This window comes from Octopus sinensis, linkage group LG4 (genome assembly GCF_006345805.1).
Source record: "Octopus sinensis linkage group LG4, ASM634580v1, whole genome shotgun sequence".
Lineage (NCBI taxonomy): Eukaryota > Metazoa > Mollusca > Cephalopoda > Octopoda > Octopodidae > Octopus > Octopus sinensis.
The window spans coordinates 42,253,793-42,276,654 of NC_043000.1; the positions used below are offsets into that span (position 1 = coordinate 42,253,793).

General features: G+C 36.4%; 1 protein-coding gene across 1 annotated transcript in view; it reads left to right on the top strand.

The window, feature by feature from the left end:
• Positions 1 to 22,423, top strand: part of LOC115210988 (dnaJ homolog subfamily B member 13-like) — a 44,426-nt gene extending 22,003 nt beyond the window's left edge. The window contains exons 5-8 of the mRNA XM_029779821.2: positions 14,410 to 14,542; positions 15,737 to 15,908; positions 18,280 to 18,426; positions 22,200 to 22,423. Coding sequence (XP_029635681.1) covers positions 14,410 to 14,542; positions 15,737 to 15,908; positions 18,280 to 18,426; positions 22,200 to 22,215 — 468 coding nt within the window. The 3' untranslated portion in view covers positions 22,216 to 22,423. The remainder of the gene's footprint in view (positions 1 to 14,409; positions 14,543 to 15,736; positions 15,909 to 18,279; positions 18,427 to 22,199) is intronic.
• Positions 22,424 to 22,862: the final 439 nt, after the last annotated feature.

Sequence of the window (22,862 nt, forward strand, 5' to 3'; positions counted from 1 at the left end):
CTCAACATCAAATAAAAATAAAATGGAAATTGTAGTAGTGATACCTGTGCCGGTGGCACGTAAAAGCACCATCTGAACGTGGCCGATGCCAGTGCTGCCTTGACTGGCTTCCATACCGGTTGCACATAAATATGTTTGTATAAGACTAAAACTCTCATCTATCAGACATATATCTTTTATGGAAGAGAAACATTGATAATGTATTTAAGTCTAAAAAGAAGACTAAAGGGGTCCTACATGTGTTCATTGAGGAAGATTCTTAGCATCAGACAGCAAAAAAAGTTCTTGACACCAAAGTGTTCTGGAGAGCAGAAGTCCCATCACTCTTCCCCATACTTAGATCTAGATGACTCATATGACCAAGCATGTTACATGAATGGATGACCCCAGGATACCTGAACAAATGTTGTATGGAGAGCCAGAAGCTGGATAAAAGAGCATAGGACATCTAATATCCTATGTGTTTTAATGACCAATGTAAAAGTACCCTGAAAGAGTTCTCCATCGATGATGGAAAATGCAAAGTGTCAGCAAAGAACTTTAGCAAGTGGAGATCAGCTGTGTGTAGAGGAGCCAAAGCTTATGAAGAAACCCACATTCAACATGTTGAGGAGTTGAGATAAAGATGTAAGTGCACAATAGTCATAGATGCTTCAAATTCAACATTGTCCTCCTGTAGGTGTTGCCAAAATCCATGTCATATCTGTATAGCATTTCTAACCCATGAAAGGTGCTGTCCTAGAAATTAACTGAAGAAGGGGACTGTAAGAAATGAAGAAGATACTCTCTGAAATACAATTGGCCATTGACACAAAAAAGTTCATGTGTGTACATATATGCGTATAAATATGTAGGTATTTATCTATATTACATATATGTATATATATATATAATCAGCCGAAATTGCGAGGATGATCCGGTCCTTGACTGAAGATAAAAGGCTTTGAATGATCCGTCCGTGTTATTTTGTATTTTATTTCATATATATATATATAGCGGTGAAGGTACACTTTGTTCTTATATATATATATACTTTATTTAAAGCAGCAGAAAATTCTACAAAACCTGTTACTCTGAGTTTCACGTTGCCTGTTCATCGGACAGTTTTTGACTGAAACTCAGAGTAACAGGTTTTGTAGAATTTTCTGCTGCTTTAAATAAAGCATATTACTCTACCACTGGTATTTGAGTACTCTTTTTTTCCACCTTGTTTCATATTTATGTGTTTACTCCAGTATATATATATATATATATATATATATATATATATATATATATGTATATATATATATATGATATATATATATATATATATATATATATATATATGTTATGATATGAATTTATATTTATATATGTAGAACATTTTTACATATATATATGTACACACACACACATATAAATGCAATATATATATATCTAGCCATTTATATCTGTCTACCCCTCCACATTTTCTCTCTGTCTCTCTCTCTCTCTCTCTCTCTCTCTCTTTCTTTACATATATATATATGAAGAGACAGAAAGAGAGAGATGCATGCACATTTAACAGTAAATGGAGGTAGCACCAGCCTAGATAAACATACATAGGCTATAAGATGCCAAGGAGCTGTGATTCATCAACTATAATTGCAAAAAGATGAGCGTGTTGTATCACAGAAGACACAGAATACAAGACACAACATATAACATTGATGGCATGCAGGAGAGTTGCATTATTTATAGATACCAAAATACCACAAGCTGCATTTCCCGCTATGCCATTATGACATTTTGCAATGGCTTCTGGCTGTTATTTAATAAATTAGATCTACAATTTTACATTTGCCTGAAGTTTTAACTGCATGTCCTGGAGCCATGTTATAGTCATACCACACATCATCTATAAATGGCAAAAAAAGAAAAACACCGAAAACAGTGTGTAGCTCATAACATCATCCCATAATGACCCCTAACATCCTGCAATTATATTTTGTTACATTCCGCTATTGCTACAAGCTGCATATTTGCATCTCTGGTAATATATTGATCAACCATGCCCGTGTGCATGTGTCTGAGTGTGTACATGCATGTATAAGTAGCTTTACGTGTTTCTGTTTGCGCATAAATATACACACAATTATATGTGTGCTGGTGTTTTATGAGTGTTTGTGAGTACATAGGGGTGTTATGTGTGTGTTTGTGTGTATGTGTCCCTTTGCAGTTATCATTTATAGATTATTTGCACATGGAATTCAATGCTTTCCTTTATTATAATCCAGTCAAAAGTAATTTAGAAAATTCATCTACAGAGTAAAACTTCTACCAAAATTTGTTAATAGTATTAAGAGTGTATCTTGTCGAAATAAAATCAGAATTTTAACATATTGTCTTACAGATGACTTGTGATTCAGTCATGATTTTTGTTTGCTTTTTTTTATCCTTGTTTATTTTGTAACCTTTCAGTGACTGAAAGAAAAACAAAGGTATTGGTAATTAGATCTTGATGTTAATTTATATATTTATACACAACTCACCTTTGGTATTGAGTTTCTTTCTCCCAAATCTAATTACAATGCATTTGTTGGTCCTGGATTATATCAGAAGGCCCTTATCAAAGGTACTGCTTAATGGGACTGAACTCAAACCCACACAGTTGGAAAGCAAACTTCTTAAACACACAATTGTGTATATATATCTATATATATATATATGTGTGTGTGTGTGTGTATGTATGTGCATACACTTACACATGTGCATGCACTCACACATATACAAGAATCATCTTGATAGTATTGTAAAAGTAGGCATAACTTCTCTTATTCATTTATTCATTTAATTGACCACAAGAGTCTTACACAGAAAGGAAGCTGCAGGCCGGACACACACATAATGATATGAATGACAAATGATATGGTGAAAAATGAGGGCAACAGCAATGCCTGCCGATTGCTGTATACCCAAGCACATTGTTCCTTTATAAAACATTTTATAAAACATTTTGAGGCAACAAACTTCTTACAAAAACACATTAAGGAGGCAATAGACCTCTTACATTGACTACATACAAACACAAGTTGTTACAATTGCACATGTTGATAGAATTGCTCTTCCTCCATACTGAGTTAGTACTCAACATAATCTCCATGACAAGCAATGAATTTGCACCATACCAAACTGTGCATTGTTCCTCTCAGTCATTTCCCCCCTTGTCTGTGTCATCAAATCTTTATCCCCAAATACTTTACTTCATTGGACTTAAAAGGTGAAAGTCAGCGGGCATCGGACAATGGTGAATCCACCCAGTAGTCTGATTTATTGCCAAAGATGTGCATGGTCAGAAATTATCATGTAGATCATATTAAGATTCTTGTTCAATCTCTACCTCCTAATAGTTTCTCTAAATATTTTATGTGTCTCAATGTACCACTTGCTGTTCATGGTAAAACCATAGTCTGATAAGCTAAGGAGCCTGTTGTCTTTGTCATCCTTGAAAAACAGTTATCATGATTTTCTGTATTGATCACTGGCTCATGAACTCCTTAGATCTGTGACTCCCATTTCATAGACTAAGTCTTTGCCTCTGGATCATACATACATGCTCACATTTCATCCAATCACCAGATCACAAAATACATCTCTGCATTGCCTTCAAATGTTTCCAGCAGATCAAAGAAAACTTTCAGCTTTCTCATCTTCAAATCAGGTGTCAAGTGCCAAGATACTTACTTTAGAATATTTTTCAGTACCCCAAATTTTCCGTTACCTTTTGTAATGCATTGTGGCCAGAGTTCCATTGTGCAGCAAGTTCACACATTGTGGCCTGTAAATCCTTACAAATCAGTTTCTTCGCTTGCTGAGAATTTGTATTGATGGTTATTGTTGATGATGTCCCACTGTTGGTTTTCCTTCCTTTAAATGTCTTCATCTATCTTTGTACATAGCTCTTGTCTCTGTAAATAATTTGTACCCTTTTCTAGATGTGAGACAATCTGCAACCTTCCTTTCTCGAGAACTCAATGAGAGCAAGTTGCTTCTGCTTGAAACTTATCATTTGCATTCATTAAAGTAAAAGAAAAAATATGTACCAGAAAAGAATAGTTACTCTCTCAACAGGCACTCCATTAGTTAGAATGACGAGGGTTCCAGTTGATCCAATCAATGGAACAGCCAGCTCATGAAATTAACTTGCAAGTGGCTGAGCACTCAGCAGTCAGTCATGCATGCCCTTAACATAGTTCTCAGGAAGATTCAGTGTGAGACAGAATGTGACTAGGCTGGCCCTTTGAATTATAAGTATAACTCATTCTTGCTAACTGAGAGGGCTGGAACAATGTGAAATAAAGCATCTCGCTCAAGGACATAATGCACTGCAGAGTACTGAACTCACAATCTTACAATTGCGAGCAAAATTTCTTAACCACTAAGCCACGTACCATCACTGCTCTCCCAACAGGAGCAGTTTGAATGACGCCTGTCAGTTAATGAAAAAAAAGTTATGTTTCTTCACATTTTTCATTACTTTCGGTACAACCCTTGTACACATCCATACATGCATACATATGTACACACACACACACACATACATACATACATACACATACATACATACATACATACATACATACATACATACATACATACATACATACACACACATGCATGTATACATATATGTATAATCATATATAAATTTTTAAAATAAATGTTTTTAAAGCCAGAACAATGCAAGTTATAATACAAGTCAATGGTTAATACTATTATCTCGTGTTTCAAAATTTCTGATTTAGAGTCCCTTCTTCAGGAAATTTATAGAGAAAAGGTGTTGACTACTTATTTCTTTCTTAAGAGCAAAGAAGTCAGTTATGAACCCCTATTTCCTTACCCTGAAATGTTGAAATATCAGGTAATAGTATCAACTGCTGAACTGTATCATTGACTTTTTTTTATAACATACATTGATATAGAGTTTACAAAAATATTAAAAAAATTTGATCTAAAAAGCACTTGTGATGATGACATGTGAAAAGCACAATATACAAGTGGTTGGCATTAAGAAGGGCATCAAGTTGTAGAAACCAAACCCCAAAAAAATTATGGAACCTGATGCAGCCACTGGCTTTGGGAATTCCTTTCAAGCCATCCAACTCATGCCAGCATGGAAAACAGATGGTAAATGTTGTAGATATATATATATATATATATATATATATATATATATATATATACTAGCTTAAGGTGACCCGCTCTACGCATGGGTAAGAGTGTGGTTGTTATTTTCTGTTGCTTCCTTTCTGTTTTTTTATCACCACATTCTCCCTCTTTGTTTCTCTCTTCTTTCTCTCTCACTTTCCCACTCTCTTACTCTTCATTTCTCTTGGACTCTCCCTCGCTTTCTCTTACTCTCTATCTTTCTCTCTCCCATTTATAAACAACAAAAGATCTTGAGTAAGTTGAGAAATAAAATATTTAGAATGATCAATCATAAATATCAGGCAGTGATAACGGAAAGGTCTGCTTCAAGGCAGAAAGCAAAACACTAACATTTAAAAGGGACAGACGAATTTGCGAGCTGAATAAAAAAATAAAAAAATATTGGAAACCAAAGTTTGAAGGGATAGAATCTGAGGATAGTAGAGTCACCATGGCTGGCATTTCTTAACGACAGACAGCAACGTAGTGGCAGTTTAATGGCTGGCGTAAAATTTTGAACTTGATGTAAAAGAAAATTCCTAAACACCAAGCTTTGAAGTGATTCTTTCTCACAACAGTAGACTCACTATGGCAAGCATTCAAAACTTCTTCATCATGGACGGCAACACATTGACGATTTAAAGGCTGGCGCAATTTTTGTAGCTTCATGTAATAGAGAATTCCTAAACACCTGCTCCCATAAATTTTAATCCCCTTCAAGCCCCATTTAGACCTCTTTTCACATTTTGGTTAATATAACCCGATTTCATTCAGGTCTACTTAGGCCACATTTTATAAGATGAGGAATTTTGTCCTTGAGGTCACATCTTTCATTTGAGGAAAAAAATAGTTGCCATGCAAACTCGCCAGCACTTTTAACATAGGTGTGCGTATTTTCTGCACAACTGACCACATAATGCACACATATATATATATATATATATATATGAGAACCATCCAAACATGGCCGTTGCCAGCCCCGCTCCAACTGGCCTCCGTGTTGGTGGCACGTAAAAAGCACCATCCGATTGTGGCCGTTTGCCAGCCTCGTCTGGCACCTGTGCAGGTGGCACATAAAAAGCACTCACTACACTCTCGGAGTGGTTGGCGTTAGGAAGGGCACCCAGCTGTAGAAACACTGCCAGATCAGACTGGGTCTGGCACAGCCTTCTGGCTTCCCAGACCCCAGTTGAACCGTCCAACCCATGCTAGCATGAAAAACGGATGTTAAACGATGATGATGATGATGATGATGATGATGATGATATATGCATTATATATATATGTGTGTGTACGCATTATATATACAAATGTATACAAATTATATATAAATTAAATTAGAGATAAAACCACTATTAGGCAAATCAAACAGTGAAAAACATAAACCAAAACATAAAAATAAAAATATAATATACAAAATATATAAAATTGAAAAATTTAAATTATTTAAATTTAAAATTAAAATTATTAATTTATATTTATAATTTAAAAAAAATATATATAACTATCAAAAATTATTAAAAAGTTTAATATACATAAATACAGATATATACACTTTGTATATATACATTATATATACATATTTATATATAGAACACACACACACACATATATAAATTAAGCCAATAAATATCTGATTCATAATATTTGTTCTCATGATTGTATGGCGGTGGTGGCGATGATAATTCTCTCTATGAATGCAGACAGACATACAAAGAGAGAGAGAGAGTGTGAAAGCGCTGTTGAAGGCAGGGAGGGGGGAGATATAGGACGCTGTGAAATGACGTCATAAAGAGAAGGTGAAGGGAAGGGAGATAAACGCTGTGAAACATCGTTATAGATAGAATGTGAAAGAAAGGGAGGAAAGAGAGTGAGTGATGGAGGAAGACAGATACATAAAAGAATGAGAGTAGACTTGTCAAAGTGCGTTTTTGGCCCTAGCAACGACACCTTTTAAGATGGGGATTTCTAACCTAGCCCACTCACATCCTCACCTCATTTTACATGTCCCTGTAAATTTTGGAGTCAATCCGATGAGATCTAGTGGCCTTTAACCCGTTCTCAATGCCAAAACCAGACAAACAAACAAACTTTTCGCGTTTCAGAATTATAATATAGACTGTTCATGTGCGCATATGTATTGTGAAGTAAACCCCGAATATTCATACACACAGACAGATTCTAAGTTAAGCTGATGAGATCAGACCAGACCAGACAAACACTCAGCCAAATAGGAACCACATCATCAGAATATCAGCACTGAATCAGCTGAAGCTGTCCCACAATCACATCTTAATCTAACCTGCATCTACTTACATCTACCTCCAACCCAACCCACCAGCCCGACACTCTATGCACCATCCTACCTCCACACAAACATCACTGGTTCATTCCCAGATTTTAGCTGCAATACCAAAACAACATCAATCATATCATCAAGGGAAGTCTATGAACCAAAAGTCAGTAACAAGATTTCAAAGCTTCTTTTCAATGATTTGTTTGTAAGATTGGCATTATCTATAATAATTAGATTGAATTTTTCTCTGGTCTTACTAATTTTATCTCTATATACCAGACCTTGTTTACAATTGTCTTCTTGTTTATTGTTCATCTACTACATGTTCTAACTAGTTATTATTTACAATTGTTATTATTGGTGAGCTCGTAGCATTGTTAATACATTGGGTAAAATGCTTAGTAGCATTCCAAATGTCTTTAGGTTTTGAGTTCAAATTCTTCTGAGTTTCATTTTGGCTTTCATCCTTTTGGGATCGATAAAATAAGTACCAGTTGAACACTGGGGTTGATGGAATCGACATACCCACTCCTCAAAACATGCTGGCCTTGTGCTAAAATTGGAAACAATTATTATTATTATCCTCATTATTATTATTATTATTATTATTATTATCATTATTATTATTATATTATTATTATTATCATTCAGTAGTTTTATTTTAATAACGTGCTTTCACTTCACTACTGAGCGCAGCTCTGTGTGCCTTGAGTATGAGCTGTGATTTCTTGTGATGCTCTGATGGTTACTGTATGGAAAGTGTTCTGCATAGGATGCGTGCAGTGCCTAGTAGTGCAATTTTCTGTATGTTATATGTGTTTGTAAGTCCTGGTGGTTTTGTTATGTATTTGTCTGAATATTTTTTTATCTGAATATTTTTTTATCATGATAGGAATTGTTTCTGTTTTTAGATTCCACATTCTGGTTACCTCTATTTCCAGGTCTTTGCATTTTGAAAGTTTCTCCATTTCTTTTAGAGACACGTTGTCATCTGCTGGTATTGATACATCAATTAGAAAGCATCTTTTTTCTTCATGATCTTTGACAACTCTATCTGGTCTGTTGGCCTTAATTTCTCTATCTATGTGTATTGGCATATCCCAGAGTATGGTTGCTTTCTCGTTTTCTGTGACCTTTTCTGGTGTGTACCTATACCATCTTTTTTCTGTTGTTATTTCATAATGTTGGCATAGCTTCCAGTGTATATAGGTCCCAACTCTGTCGTGTCTGTGAATATATTCCTTCTTAGCCAGGACTGGGCAGCCAGAGATAATATGATTTATTGTTTCTTGTCCATCTCCACATATTCTGCAGTTACTTGTTATATTTCTTTTCATTACATGCTTTTGGTAATTTCTGATGGGGAGGCTTTGGTCTTGTGCAGCAATTAAAAATCCTTCTGTCTCTGCTTTGAGTCCTGAGCTTCTCAACCATTGTTGGGATTTTTCTTTGTCTATTTCTTTTGCATTTAGTTTAGTCCAGTATTTGCCATGAGGGGGCTTTTCTTGCCATCATTTTATCATGGTTCTTTGCTGTTCTATTTTTAGTTTGAATTTCATTTGTTTTATGGCTTTTGTTGTTTCTTCTTCTTCTTCTTCTTCTTCTTCTTCTTCTTCTTCTTCTTCTTCTTCTTCTTCTTCTTCTTCTTCTCTTCTTCTTCTTCTTCTTCTTCTTCTTCTTCTTCATATTTGTTAGGTGGTATGATTTCTTGTTTGTATTTGTCAGCTTCCTTAAATACTGAGAACAGTTTATTTGTTTTGCTCGTGTTTTGCCGCTATTTGTATCAGTTTTCCTTCCTTCTGAAATAGATACTTTTGCAGTCCTATGGTGGTTATTTTATAATAGTTTTCCTGCTGTATAAGGCCTCTACCACCTTCTATACGTTGTATATATAGCCTTTCTATGTCAGATTTTGGGTGATGCATCCTAGATCCTGTCATTATTTTTCTTGTTTTCCTATCTATTTTGGTCAGTTCATTTAGTGTCCAGTTAAGGATATTGTAGCTGTAACTTATAACTGGGATAGCTAAAGTGTTGATACCTATTATCTTGTTTTTAGCATTGAGCTCTGTTTTCAGTATTGATCTAACTCGTCTGTAATATTCTTTTTTTTATTTTCTCTTTCATTTGTGTGTGTTGTGTCTTATCTAGTTCATGGATTCCTAAGTATTTGTAAGTTTGGCTTTGGTCTAATTCTTTTATTTCATTGGTTTTATCTAGTGTGATGTTGCTAGTTTTCCTCTTTTCAGGGTTACTTTGGCGCAGTTCTCCAATCCAAATTTCATATCTATTTCTTTGGTAAATCCATGAACTGTCTTTAGTTGCATTTCCAGCTGTTTGTCATTTGTGGCGTATAGTTTTAGGTCATCCATATTAAAAGGTGGCTGATCGTTTTGCCGTAACATTTATATCTGCATCCAGTTCTGTTTAGCATATCCGATTGAGGTGACAGTGCCAAGCAGAAAAGGAGTGGAGAGAGCGTGTCTCCCTGGAATATTCCTCTTCTAATGGGGATGGCTTTGGTTTTCACAAGTCCCTCTTTTGTTTGGAGCTGTAGCACTGTCTGCCATTTATTCATAGAGTGTCCTATGTATTTTATAATTGTTGGTGCAACTTTGTTAATGGCTAGTGTTTCGAGGATCCATGTGTGGGGGATGCTATCAAATGCCTTTTTGTAGTCGATCCAGGCCATACTGGGGCCTTTCTTCTTTCTGTGGCTGTCTTCAGTTATGGCTTTATTGATCATTAGTTGATCTTTACAGCTATATGAGCCTTTGCGGCATCCTTTCTGCTCTTCTGGAACCAGGTTGTTTTTGTCCAGGTGCTTGTTCAATCTTTGTGATATTACTGCAGTAAATGCTTTGTACATTGTAGGGAGACAGGTTTGCTGTCTTATTTGATTTGGGAATTATGATGGTTTTCCTCTTCATGAGCCATTCAGGCATTGTCTCTGGCTCTGCCAGTATGTTGTTAAAGTTTTCAGCCAACTTTTTGTGCATTCCTGTTAGATATTTCAACCAGAAGTTGGGGATCTTGTCATGCCCAGGTGCCTTCCAGTTGCTTAGTCTTTGCAGTGCCTAGGTGACCTCTTCAGTTGTTATGGGGGTCCAAAGTTGCTCAGATGCTGAGTTTGTTGTTTTAATACTCCTTTTTTTTTGGTTGTTCGTTTGCCGAACATATTTCTCTCCAGAATTCTTCCCCTTCTTTTGCCGTTGGTGCTGCAGTGATTTCTATTTTATTTTTGCTAAGTTCTTGGTAGAACTTTTTGGGGTTGGAGTTGAACTGTTTGTTTTGTACAAAGAAACGTTGGCATTTCTTGTACTGGCGGATCCTTTGTGCTTTGGCAAGGATATCTTGTTTTAGCTTTTCTTTTATCTCAGGTAAATCTTTTTCTGTGATGTTGTATTTTCGGAGTATCTTTGTTTTCTTTTTGTTGCTTAGTAGCGTTGATTGTCTACTGTTATTATTATTATTATCATTATTATTATTATTATTATTATTATTATTATTATTATTATTATTATTATTATTATTGTTATCATTATTATTGTTATCATTATTATTATTATTGTTATTATTATTATTATTATCGTTATCATCATTATTATTATTATTATTATTATTATTGTTATTATTATTGTTATCATTATTATTATTATTATTATATTATTATTATTATTATTTATTATTATTATATTATTATTATTATATTATTATTACTATTATATTATTATTATTATTATATTATTATTATTATTATTATTATTAAGGTGGCGAGGTAGCAGAATCACTAGCATATCAAATGAAATGTTTAGTAGCATTTCATCCATCTTTAAACTCTGAGTTCAAATTCCACAAGGGTCAACTTTCTTTTTCATCGTTTTGGTGGTGATATAAGTACCAGCTGAGCACTGGGGTCAATTTGATTAATTTAATCCTTCTCCAAACTGCTGGCTTTGTGCCAAAAGTTGAAACCATTATTATTATTATTATTATTATTATTATTATTATTATTATGTGAGATAATTAAGACCTACCATGAGCGTCACCCCTGGATATGTGGATAAAATTCATTAGCTTGTGGATGAGGACTGTCAGAGGACAATCAATGACATTGTTGATGTTGTTGGTCTGTCGTATGGGTCCATGCAGGCAATCCTAACATTTGGATTCTTCACGGCAATAATGCACCGTTACCGAGCTCTCTTCACATGTGAGTTTCTTGCTGAAAACAACATGGTATCACTTCGACACCCACCCTGTTTGCCAGATTTAGCATCTGTGGACTTCCATCTCTTCCCCACGATGAAAATACAGCTCAAAGGTTGCTTTTGAATAATGTTGTCAAGATCGAGAGCAAATTACAGAAGGTCTTTGACTTGCTTACGGAAAATGACTTCCAGACCAGATTCCAAAAGTGGCAGGAGTGCAGGGACCAGTGTATTGCTGCACAAGGTGACTGTTTCGAAAAAGATGATGTTAAAACTTAGGTAAATAAGTTATTCTTTATTAAATGTGTAGCTACTCCAGGAACCTTTTGATACCACCTCATATCTTTACATAGATATATATATGTACATGCATACATGCATTTGGAATGTGGTTCTATTCTCTGTACAACTTTACTTACAAGAACGGTTTAATGCAACAGAGCAGGTTGGATGCTGAAGAACACCAAAACTGCGACCTGACTGCATTGAGCTAATAAGTTTCCTCTCTTTTTGACACTTTTCTTGAAATTCAACTGATTTTAGAGCCAACTTAGAAATGCTGTATGATTGTTCTTACTCTTACTCTTTACTCTTTTTACTTGTTTCTGTCATTTGACTGTGGCCATGCTGGAGTACTGCCTTTTTAGTTGAGCAAATCAACCCCAGGACTTATTCTTTGTAAGCCTGGTATATATTCTATCGGACTCTTCTGCTGAACTGCTGAGTCACGAGGATGTAAACACACCAGCATTGGTTGTCAAGCGATGTTGGGGGGGACAAGCACAGACTCACAAATATATACACACACACACACACACACACACACACATATATATATATATATATATATATATATATATATATATATATACATATATACGACGGGCTTCTTTCAGTTTCCATCTACCAAATCCACTCACAAGGGTTTGGTCGGCCCGATGCTATAGTAGGAGACACTTGCCCAAGGTGCCACGCAGTGAGACTGAACCCAGAACCATGTGGTTGGTAAGCAAACTACTTACTGCACAGCCACTCCTGCGCCTCACAAAGGAATAACTCACTCCTGCATAGTTATAACTAGCCAAATTGCCTTCTACAGTTGTTTATTTTATCATTTGTGTTACATCCTGTTTTCTATGCTTGCATAGGCTGGATGTATATTTATTTCAGGTAACGTGCATTTTTCTTTTGCTGACAACTCTTACCTGTTTCTCAAGAAAAGGTGTTTTTATTCCACTAAACTTGGAAACAGAAAAGCTATAGGATTTAACATTCAGTGCTACAATCCCCGTAAAAAGATGGAGTGCTCATGTCTTGATCAGAGTTGACCTTGTGCTAAACATCTACAAGAACAATATGAACAACATTGGTAGCATTGTTACCATTTTAGCAAAGTATTGTATTTTTTCCTATCCCAGGTTACAGCTGGCAACTTTTGTTGATATACTGAGTGGAAGATAGAAATTGTTGTTCCTACTGTTGTCGATTTTTAGATCAAGATTATCAATGCTCTAAAAGATGTTTGATTGAAGATGTTCTGGACAGGATTATTTCATCTTTTCTTCAGATTAATTTAGTGCATTTGGGATTACATTTATGTACCACCAGTCCTTTCACACACAAAAAAAAATGTGACAGTAGGCGTAGGAGTGGCTGTGTGGTAAGTAGCTTGCTCACCAACCACATGGTTCCAGGTTCAGTCCCACTGCGTGGCACCTTGGGCAAGTGTCTTCTACTATAGCCTTGGGCCGACCAAAGCCTTGTGAGTGGATTTGGTAGACGGAAACTGAAAGAAGCCCATCGTATATATGTATATGTATATATATATATGTGCGTGGGTGTGTTTGTTTGTGTGTCCGTGTCTGTCCACCCCCAACATTGCTTGACAACCGATGCTGGTGTGTTTAGGTCCCCGTAACTTAGCGTTTCGGCAAAACAGACCGATAAAATAAGTACTGGGCTTACAAAGAATAAGTCCTGGGGTCGATTTGCTCGACTAAAGGCGGTGCTCCAGCATGGCCACAGTCAAATGACTGAAACAAGTAAAAGAGTAAAGAGAGTAAAGAGAGCATATAATTCAAGAGAAATTTATTTTGTTGCTACTTTTAGCAATTCAAGAAACTGCATTGAAGAACTATTGGATTGGGAAATATGAAAGTGAAATGGCTTAAATGTTTGTTTTGATTATTGTTTACCTTGTCATCATTATATTTGTCATCGTCATTGACATCATCATCGCGTGTGTGTGTATCAACCATTAAATGTCAAGAGGCAGGTGAGGGAAATATATTTATTTAACCACTTAACTATTTCGAAGCCCTCTTGATATAGTAATGTTTTCAGTGTAGAAGAAATTATGCTTACATGTTTGCCTTGATATTGCATGCTCTACGTTATACAATACATTTGTATATTCAGAAATCAAAGTAAATAAAGAACACTAACTCACCACATCACCAGAACATCATGGTTACACCAACAGTTCAAGTTTCTATGATAGCCAAATGATTCTCTGAATACATATCTTATACTGCAAATATATATATGTATATATATATATATATATATACATACATATATATATATATATATACTCACACACAGAATATATATATATATATATCAGTCATCATTTAAAGTCTATTTCCCATATATTACACACACACACACACACACACACACACACACACACATACTCATTTCATATCCTTCCTGTTGTTGCAAATGATTTAGGTTATGAATGATGATGGACATACATCAAGCATCAGAGACAAGATTCTTAACATTACTGTAAGGAAAGGATGGCTGACAGATACTACTATCGTCTTTCCGAATGAGAGTGATCAAGGACCCAATACAATTCCTGGTATTTATACCATTTTTCATTTTCTTTATATATGTATATGTATATATATATATATAGGTGCAGGAGTGGCTGTGTGGTAAGTAGCTTGCTTACCAACCACATGGTTCCGGGTTCAGTCCCACTGCGTGGCACCTTGGGCAAGTGTCATCTGCTATAGCCTCGGGCCGACCAATGCCTTGTGAGTGGAGTTGGTAGACGGAAACTGAAAGAAGCCTGTCGTATATATGTATATATATATATATGTATGTGTGTGTATATGTTTGTGTGTCTGTGTTTGTCTCCCTAGCATTGCTTGACAACCGATGCTGGTGTGTTTACGTCCCTGTCACTTAGCAGTTCGGCAAAAGTGGCTGATAGAATAAGTACTGGGCTTACAAAGAATAAGTCCCAGGGTCGATTTGCTCGACTAAAGGCGGTGCTCCAGCATGGCCACAGTCAAATGACTGAAACAAGTAAAAGAGTAAAAGAGTAGAGAGAGATATCATCATCATAATCTTTTAACATCCAGTCTTCATGCTGTGGATAGTTTGGCAGGTGTTGGCAAGCTGGAGGGCTACTCAGGCTCCATTTGTCTGTTTCAGCATGGCTTCTGTGGTTAGATTCTGTTTAGGAACATGCAAAGTCATTGTGGTCAAGTGAATATAGTGTTGGACTACCAGCTTTGGAGTTCTGAGTACAAATCCACACTGATGGTATTTTTTTTTGTATTTGAAGCACCACTCATAATTCTACAATTTTACAAAATGATAACATTTGGTACCAGGTTATTTGGGATAGAACATTATGGAATAGACCAATGCTGTTACTGCTTGTTCCCTAATAGACCTTAATTGAGAAGATCTTTGATAAAAGGCATTCTGGTTGTGATTTTTCTCTCTTTTTCCCAGAGACTCTGCATGTCACACCATATTAATCACTGTCTCCTTATTTTTAACACATTAGAGTGTAATTTGATTGGGATTTGGCTTCTATCTCTAGAGGATTGAATAACTACATTATGGCCTTTTTGTGACCTATAAAATCACATGTGTTTAGTCAGTTTTAATCTATTATGTTATTTAATTATTATTTGCTCCCTACTGTGAAATCAGTGCTTAGTACCCAAACACTTAAAAACTCCCATCTGTGTCTATTAATAACATAAGAAAATCAGTTTCCTCATAAATAATTATAATATTTTCATCATAATTTCAGCTGATATTATCTTCACTTTGAAAGACCATCCACATGAACGGTTTCACAGAAAAGGTCATGATTTATACCATACAGCTACCGTGACCTTGGAGAAGGCCTTGACGGGATGTATAGTTGATATTTCTACTCTGGATGATCGAATTCTACATATTCCTATTACCGATGTAGTAAAGTAAGCAGAGAATAGTTACTAAATCTTTTTTACATTTTGTGTTGTTGGTGTAGTCTAATAGTCTAATGGCCAATGACCTTAGTATGAGAACTTGATGGATTCCGAGATCAAAAACAATCTGGTAAATAGAGATCTAAAAACTGAATATCTTTTTAACCAGATGTTGGTTCAGGGAAGTACTGACTGAGGAATATGACAGGAAGGAAGGAAACAATGATTTATTATATAGAGGACAACTCGGATCTTCAAGACAGCTTGCTGTGAGCAACAAACTAGATCTATTATTGGTACAAGGATCCAGTTAGACAAAACCATGTTAGTGGCTAAGAACTACAGAGGCATAATAGATAAGAGACAGGCCTTGAATTATTTAGAAGGAGTTAGAAGCAAAGAGTAATATCAAAGCTAGAAGAGAAGCTGAAAATAATGTAAGGATTTAGATGTTCTGTGAGATGAGGATTAGAGGTGAGAGTTGCTTTGGATTTCAAGGCAGTGTACCAGAGAGAAATGAGATGTTTGCAAAAAGAATTTATGGAACCATATTTGTGCACTTACTGTGTCTGACCAAGGAGTTTGCTTGCCAGCTATATGGTTTTGGATTCAGTTCTACTGTGCTGCATGGTTGGGCAACTGTCTTCTACTATACTCTAAGCTGACCAAAGCCTTGTGAGTGGATTTAAGTTAAGTTAAGTTAAGTTAATTTTTTGGCTCAAAAAGCAAAAGGCTAGGCCATGTAGGGGGACATGGAGTTATGTACAGGGAAGGTGTTCATGCAAAGAGTGCAGGCCATTTCTGGTCAAGAGAGACTTTGAACCGAGCGGTCGTCGGCATCTTCACTATCTCGTCTGGCAGCTTATTCCATGGATCCGCAACCCGGACGGAGATTTAGTTGACAGAAATTGAAAGAAACCCAACATATATATACATGTGTATGTATTTGTGTGTGTGTTTGTGTGTCTCCATCTTTCTATATATATATAAGTATATATATCTGTCTTTGTCTATCTGTATGTATGTATGTGTGTGGGAGTGGTTCTTTGTTTTGACAACTTGCAATAGTTTTTTATTGGGCATCATCATTTTACAAAAAGTGTCATTTATTTCCTGTCTTCTGTGGAAACATGCCCAGCTATGGGAAAATATTAATTTGCTTGGAAACATGTGAAAGCAAGTGATGGGCATCCAATCATAGAAAATCTGCCTCATTGAATTCTGTCTGACAATACATCATCATCATCATCATCATCATCATTTAACGTCCGCTTTCCATGCTAGCATGGGTTGGATGGTTCAACTGGGGTCCGGAAAGCCAGAAGGCTGAACCAGGCCCAGTCTGATCTGGCAATGTTTCTATGGCTGAATGCCCTTCCTAACGCCAACCACGCCATGAGTGTAGTTGGTGCTTTTTACGTGCCACTGGCACAAGCATAGAAAACTGGTCATTCAAAACGATGATAGATTGTTGAATGAGGAGAATGCAGAGGTGAGAGAAGGTCAGCCCAAAGTAGATCCCACCATATCATCTCTCTTCTACCACCCTTTCACACTATTTCTTTCTCAGTTATCACTTTCTCTTCTGACCATTTCCTCAGTTATGTCACCTTGAATGAACAAACAAATTAACCTCTCCAGTGATACTGCTGTGATAAAATGCACCCATTAAACTTTGTAAAATGGTTGGCAAACGATGAGGGACAACATCATTAGAGAAGGCTCTCTAGTTTTACTGGGTACAAAACAAAATCTTTAGTGATTGTGACATAAGACGTACCTAGTGTATTCTGTATCAGTGATAGGTGTTAGGAAGATTATCCAATCATAGCGACTATGCAACTCAGTCTTACAGGGTTCCAAGTGAAGATGTAAACCTCTCAGCTAAGCTCCCAGGTATGATTTTAAAAAATAAAACTTCAGTTCCTGATCCTTTCAGTCAAGTTATTTCTGTTGTGTGTTTTAGAATCTAAAACATGTTATTTTTCTGGCCCCAGATCTAGTCAAAACAAGCAGACCAGAAATCAAAGTCATTGAACTGTGATCATCTGGTTTGCATTTTGTTTTTTTCCAGATATAATGCTTGTAGTATTCTAATATTCTGTAGGTCCCCTTTCAAGAAGGCAAATGTATAATTTGAAGGAAATTTGGCTGCTATTACTAGTATTTAGAATAGCAATGTAAAGCTCCATAGGTGACATTATTGAGTGGTAATTTAATATATATTTTTAATGTAGCAACAAAACAGTACTAGAAATACATTTTAGCCACTGTAGCAGATCTAGCATTTAATCTGTGCTGTTAAGCAAAATATCTGTTATCTATACTGAACATAGTTTTACCATTAACTAATGCAAAGCTATTTATGTTTCTGTTTCAGACCTGGTTACTCAAAAGTAGTGCCAGGAGAAGGAATGCCACATGCTGACAATCCCGATAAATTTGGCAATCTTATAATAAATTTTGAAATAGAATTTCCCAGAACGTTGTCACCAGATAGAAGAACCATGGTGAAAAATTGCCACTTGTAAATAAATTTGTACTTTCACATTTGTGTGTGTGAGTGTGTGTGTGTGTGTGTGTATGTGTATGTGTGTGTGTGTGTGTATACTCATATATATATATATGCATACATAAACACATGTGCATATATTTGTATATTTGCATATTTATATGTGTGTATATATCTATTCATATATATATATGTGTATGTATGAATGCACATGTATATTTACATCCATACATACATACATATATATATATATATATATATATATATATATATATATTTACATATATATATGTGTGTGTGTGTGTATATATACATGTATATATTTATAATGTGAATATATGTGTTTGTGTATTTATATATTTGTGTATATATGTATGTATATATATATATATATGTGTGTGTGTATATGTATATATATATATATGTGTGTGTGTGTGTGTATATGTACCTATATATACATATGCATACACACATATACTGATCACAACATTTGTCCGAGTATATACATTATAAAAGAAATACTTTAGAACAATAGTTAATCTGTTCCTTGTCATTCAAGGTTGTTTGATTGTGCTCTGTGTCTTATTACTATAACACTGAGACTGTGTGATTTCTTCGCTTGACTCTTTCAATCTATTCTGAATTGAAGTCAGAAAAGAGAAAAAAAAAAAAAAAAATCAAGTGCATTCTCAGTTCCAACCATTCTGATTTGTACGTAGACTAAAGACTGACTACATAAAACTTGTAATAATTTGGGTTCCTGATATAGCACAAAAACGGAACCTAGTTTCTTAATTATCTCTTACTTTTCACTTGTTTCAATCATTGGATTGCAGCCATGCTGGGGCATCGTCTTGAAGGATTTAGTTGGTCAAATTGATCCCTTTACTTATCTTTTTGTTTGCTACTTATTCTACTGGCCTCTTTTGCGAAACCACTAAGTTAGATGGATGTAAACAAACCATTACTGGTTGTCAAACAATCGGGGTTACAAACACAGACATAAAGACATAAACACACATATCACACACACACACACATCATCATCATCATCATCATCGTTTAACGTCCGTTTTCCATGCTAGCATGGGTTGGACAGTTCTACAAGGATCTGGGAAGCCAGGAGGCTGCACCAGGCTCCAGTCTGATCTGGCAGTGTTTCTACAGCAAGATGCCCTCCCTAAAGCCAACCACTCTGTGAGTGTAGTGGGTACTTTTTACGTGCCACCGGCACAGGGGACAGATGAGGCTGGCAACAGCTACAATCAGTTGGTGCTTTTTATGCGCCACCGGCATGGAAGCCAGTCAAGGTGACGCTGGCATTGGCCATGTTCGGATGGTGCTTTTTATGTGCCACCAGCACAGGTACAACAACTACAATTTCCATTTGATTTTCATCTTGATGTTGATGTACCCGACTCAATAGGTTTCCTCAAGCACAGCAGGTTGCCCTATGATCCAAGGTACTTTTGAATGGGCTGGGGTTAGTTATGCAAAACTGGTGTACGATACAGCCATGAACTCACTTTATTTGCTGGGTCTTCACAGTCACAGAATATCTCCAGAGGTCTCAGTCTTTTGTCATTGCCTCTGTTAGGCCCAACGTTCGAAGGTCATGCTTGACCACCTCATCCCATGTCTTCCTGGGTCTACCTCTACTCCAGATTCCTTCAACTGTTTGGGAGTGGCACTTCTTCACACATCTCCCCTCATCCATCTGTAGTACTTGACCATACCAGCGCAAACGTCTCTCTTGCACGCCACATCCTATGCTTGTAATGTCCAACATTTCTCTCAGGGTGCTTACACTCTATCGAGTGTGCACACTGACATTACACATCCAGTGGATCATGCTAGCTTCATTTCTTTTGAGCCTATGCATGTCCTCTACAGTCACAGCCCATGTTTCACTGCCATGAAGCATGGCAGTTCGCACACATGCATCATACACTCTACCTTTCACTCTAAGCGAGAGGCCCTTTGTCACCAGTAGGGGTAGAAGCTTTCTAAACTTGCCCAAGCTATTCTTATTCTTATTCTTATTCTAGTGGTAACACTCTTTGAGCATCCACCTCCGCTACTAACTTGGTCACCTAGGTAGCAGAAGCTATCAACTACTTCTAGTTTCTCCCCCTGGAGTGTGATGGAATCTGTTTTCTGAGCATCTGTGGTGTTTATTGCTCCTGTGCATCTGCCGCACACAAAAGCTTTCTTCTCGGTTAATTTTCCTTTGATGTTGCTGCACCTCTTATGTGCCCATAGCTTACACTGTGTACATCTTATAGTGTTTCTACCTACACGTTTTCTACAGATTGAGCAGTGCCACCTACATGAGGGTGTGTGTGATGTGTTCGCCTTCCTACTTACTATAAATTTGGTCTTTGCTACATTGACTCTAAGGCCTTTTGATTCTAAACCTTGCTTCCAAACTTGAATTTTTTTTTCTAGTTCTGGTAGTGATTCTGCTATGAGGGCCAGATCATTAGCACAGAGGAGCTCCCAGGGGCAACCCATCTTGAATTCCTCTGTTATTACCTGGAGGTCTATGATAAATAAAAGGGGACTGAGGGCTGAAACTTAGTGGATCCCTACTTCTACCTGGAATTCTTCACTGTACTCATTGTCAATCCTAACCTTACTAATGGCCTCTCTATATAGGGTCTGTACTGCTCTTATTAACCATTCGTCAATCCCCAGTCTCCACATCGCCCACAGATAATGGATTGGGAGACCCTGTCAAAGGCTTTCTCCAAATACTTTGAAATGTACACACACACACACACTCACACACACACACACACATATATATACACACACACACATATATACACACACACACACATACATATATATATATATCCACGCATACACACATATATACAATAGGTTTCCATACAATTTCCATCTACCTAATTCATTGTCAGGCATTGGATGATCTGGGGATATAGTAAAAGATATTTAACCAAGGTGCCATGCAGTGAGACTAAGCCCAAAACTGTGTGGTTGCAAAGTGAGCCATACTTAGGGGTTTTAGTATTTTCATTTTAAGAAATATTTATTGCCCGTTAAATCCTCACTTGAATTGATAAAATTTACATTTATCAATTTTTAACAAAAATTAGGGAAATCATATTTCAGGATCATTCTGAAATAGAGTATAGTATTATATATCATAGAATTTAAAGATATATCATCATATATATTGTATTATTGTAGATTATGGAAAAGTACATTGCAGTCATAGCTGAATGGGAACTAAATGTGATATATGAGATGGTGTGCTGATAAAGAAGAGGGGGGAGGAATGAAAAGGGGAGATAACTTTTGTCACAATGTATATTTAAAAGAGAGGAGGGAAAAAGTTGTTGAGTGAGAGAGAGAGAGAGAGAGGGAGGATGATAGATAGACATGTAGTGTTATCACCATAGTAACTAACAGATTTTGATTAAAATTCAGGAATTTTAAATGCAAGTCGGCAATACAGACTAAAAAAAAATGACTATGTGTGTATATATATATATGTATATATAACACATATAGTTATCTTTTTGTTTGTGTGTGTTTCTGTGTGGCTTTCAACATATAGACAATACAACACAGACTTTTAAAAAGGACTTTCAGTCTAATGATATGTTGTTGAGATAGAAATACAGAGCGAGAGAAGGTGGGTGTGAATAATAGAATTAAAATTGTGTCAAGAAAGAAGAACGCAGGTTGCTGTTGAGCATATCAATATGATCATTGTAGTAGGGTACTGATGAAGGGTTCTGCTGTTTCATCTTGCCTAGGTCGATATCCAGTTGATACCACAATGATACCTAGTTTTAATATAACTGGAAACATTAGAGGATTTAGCCACAAGCATGAACAATGGAAATTTTCCTCAAACTCTGAAATAAACATGCGAAAAGTGCTTCAAGATATATTCAGAAGTAAGTAATTTGTAAAAAAATTCAAATGTGAAGCTTGTTTTTGTGGCGTAACTTTTAAATAAAGAATTTATCATCATCAATCAACGTCTGTTGTTCATGCTGGCTTGGGTTGGATGGTTTGGCCAGGGCTGGGAAGCTGAAGGGCTACACCAGATTTCAGTCTGATTTGGTATGGTTTCTACGGCTAGATGACCTTCCTAACGCCAACCACTCCAAGAGTGTAATGGGTGTTTTTACGTGGCACCGGCACGAGTGCCATTTTCATGAAATCTGTATTTGCCACGACTACAATTTCACTTGGCTTGATGGGTCTTCTACTCAAAAACTGCATATTGCTGAAGGTCTGTCATTTGCCATTGCCCCCGAGAGGGTCAACGCTTGAAAGGTGCATTTTACGTGTCACTGGCACAGATGCTAATTAAGCAACACCGGCATGGGCTACATTGCCTCCATGAGACCCAACGCTCAAAAGGTGCATTCTACATGCCACCAGCACGGGTGCCAGTTACATGACACTAG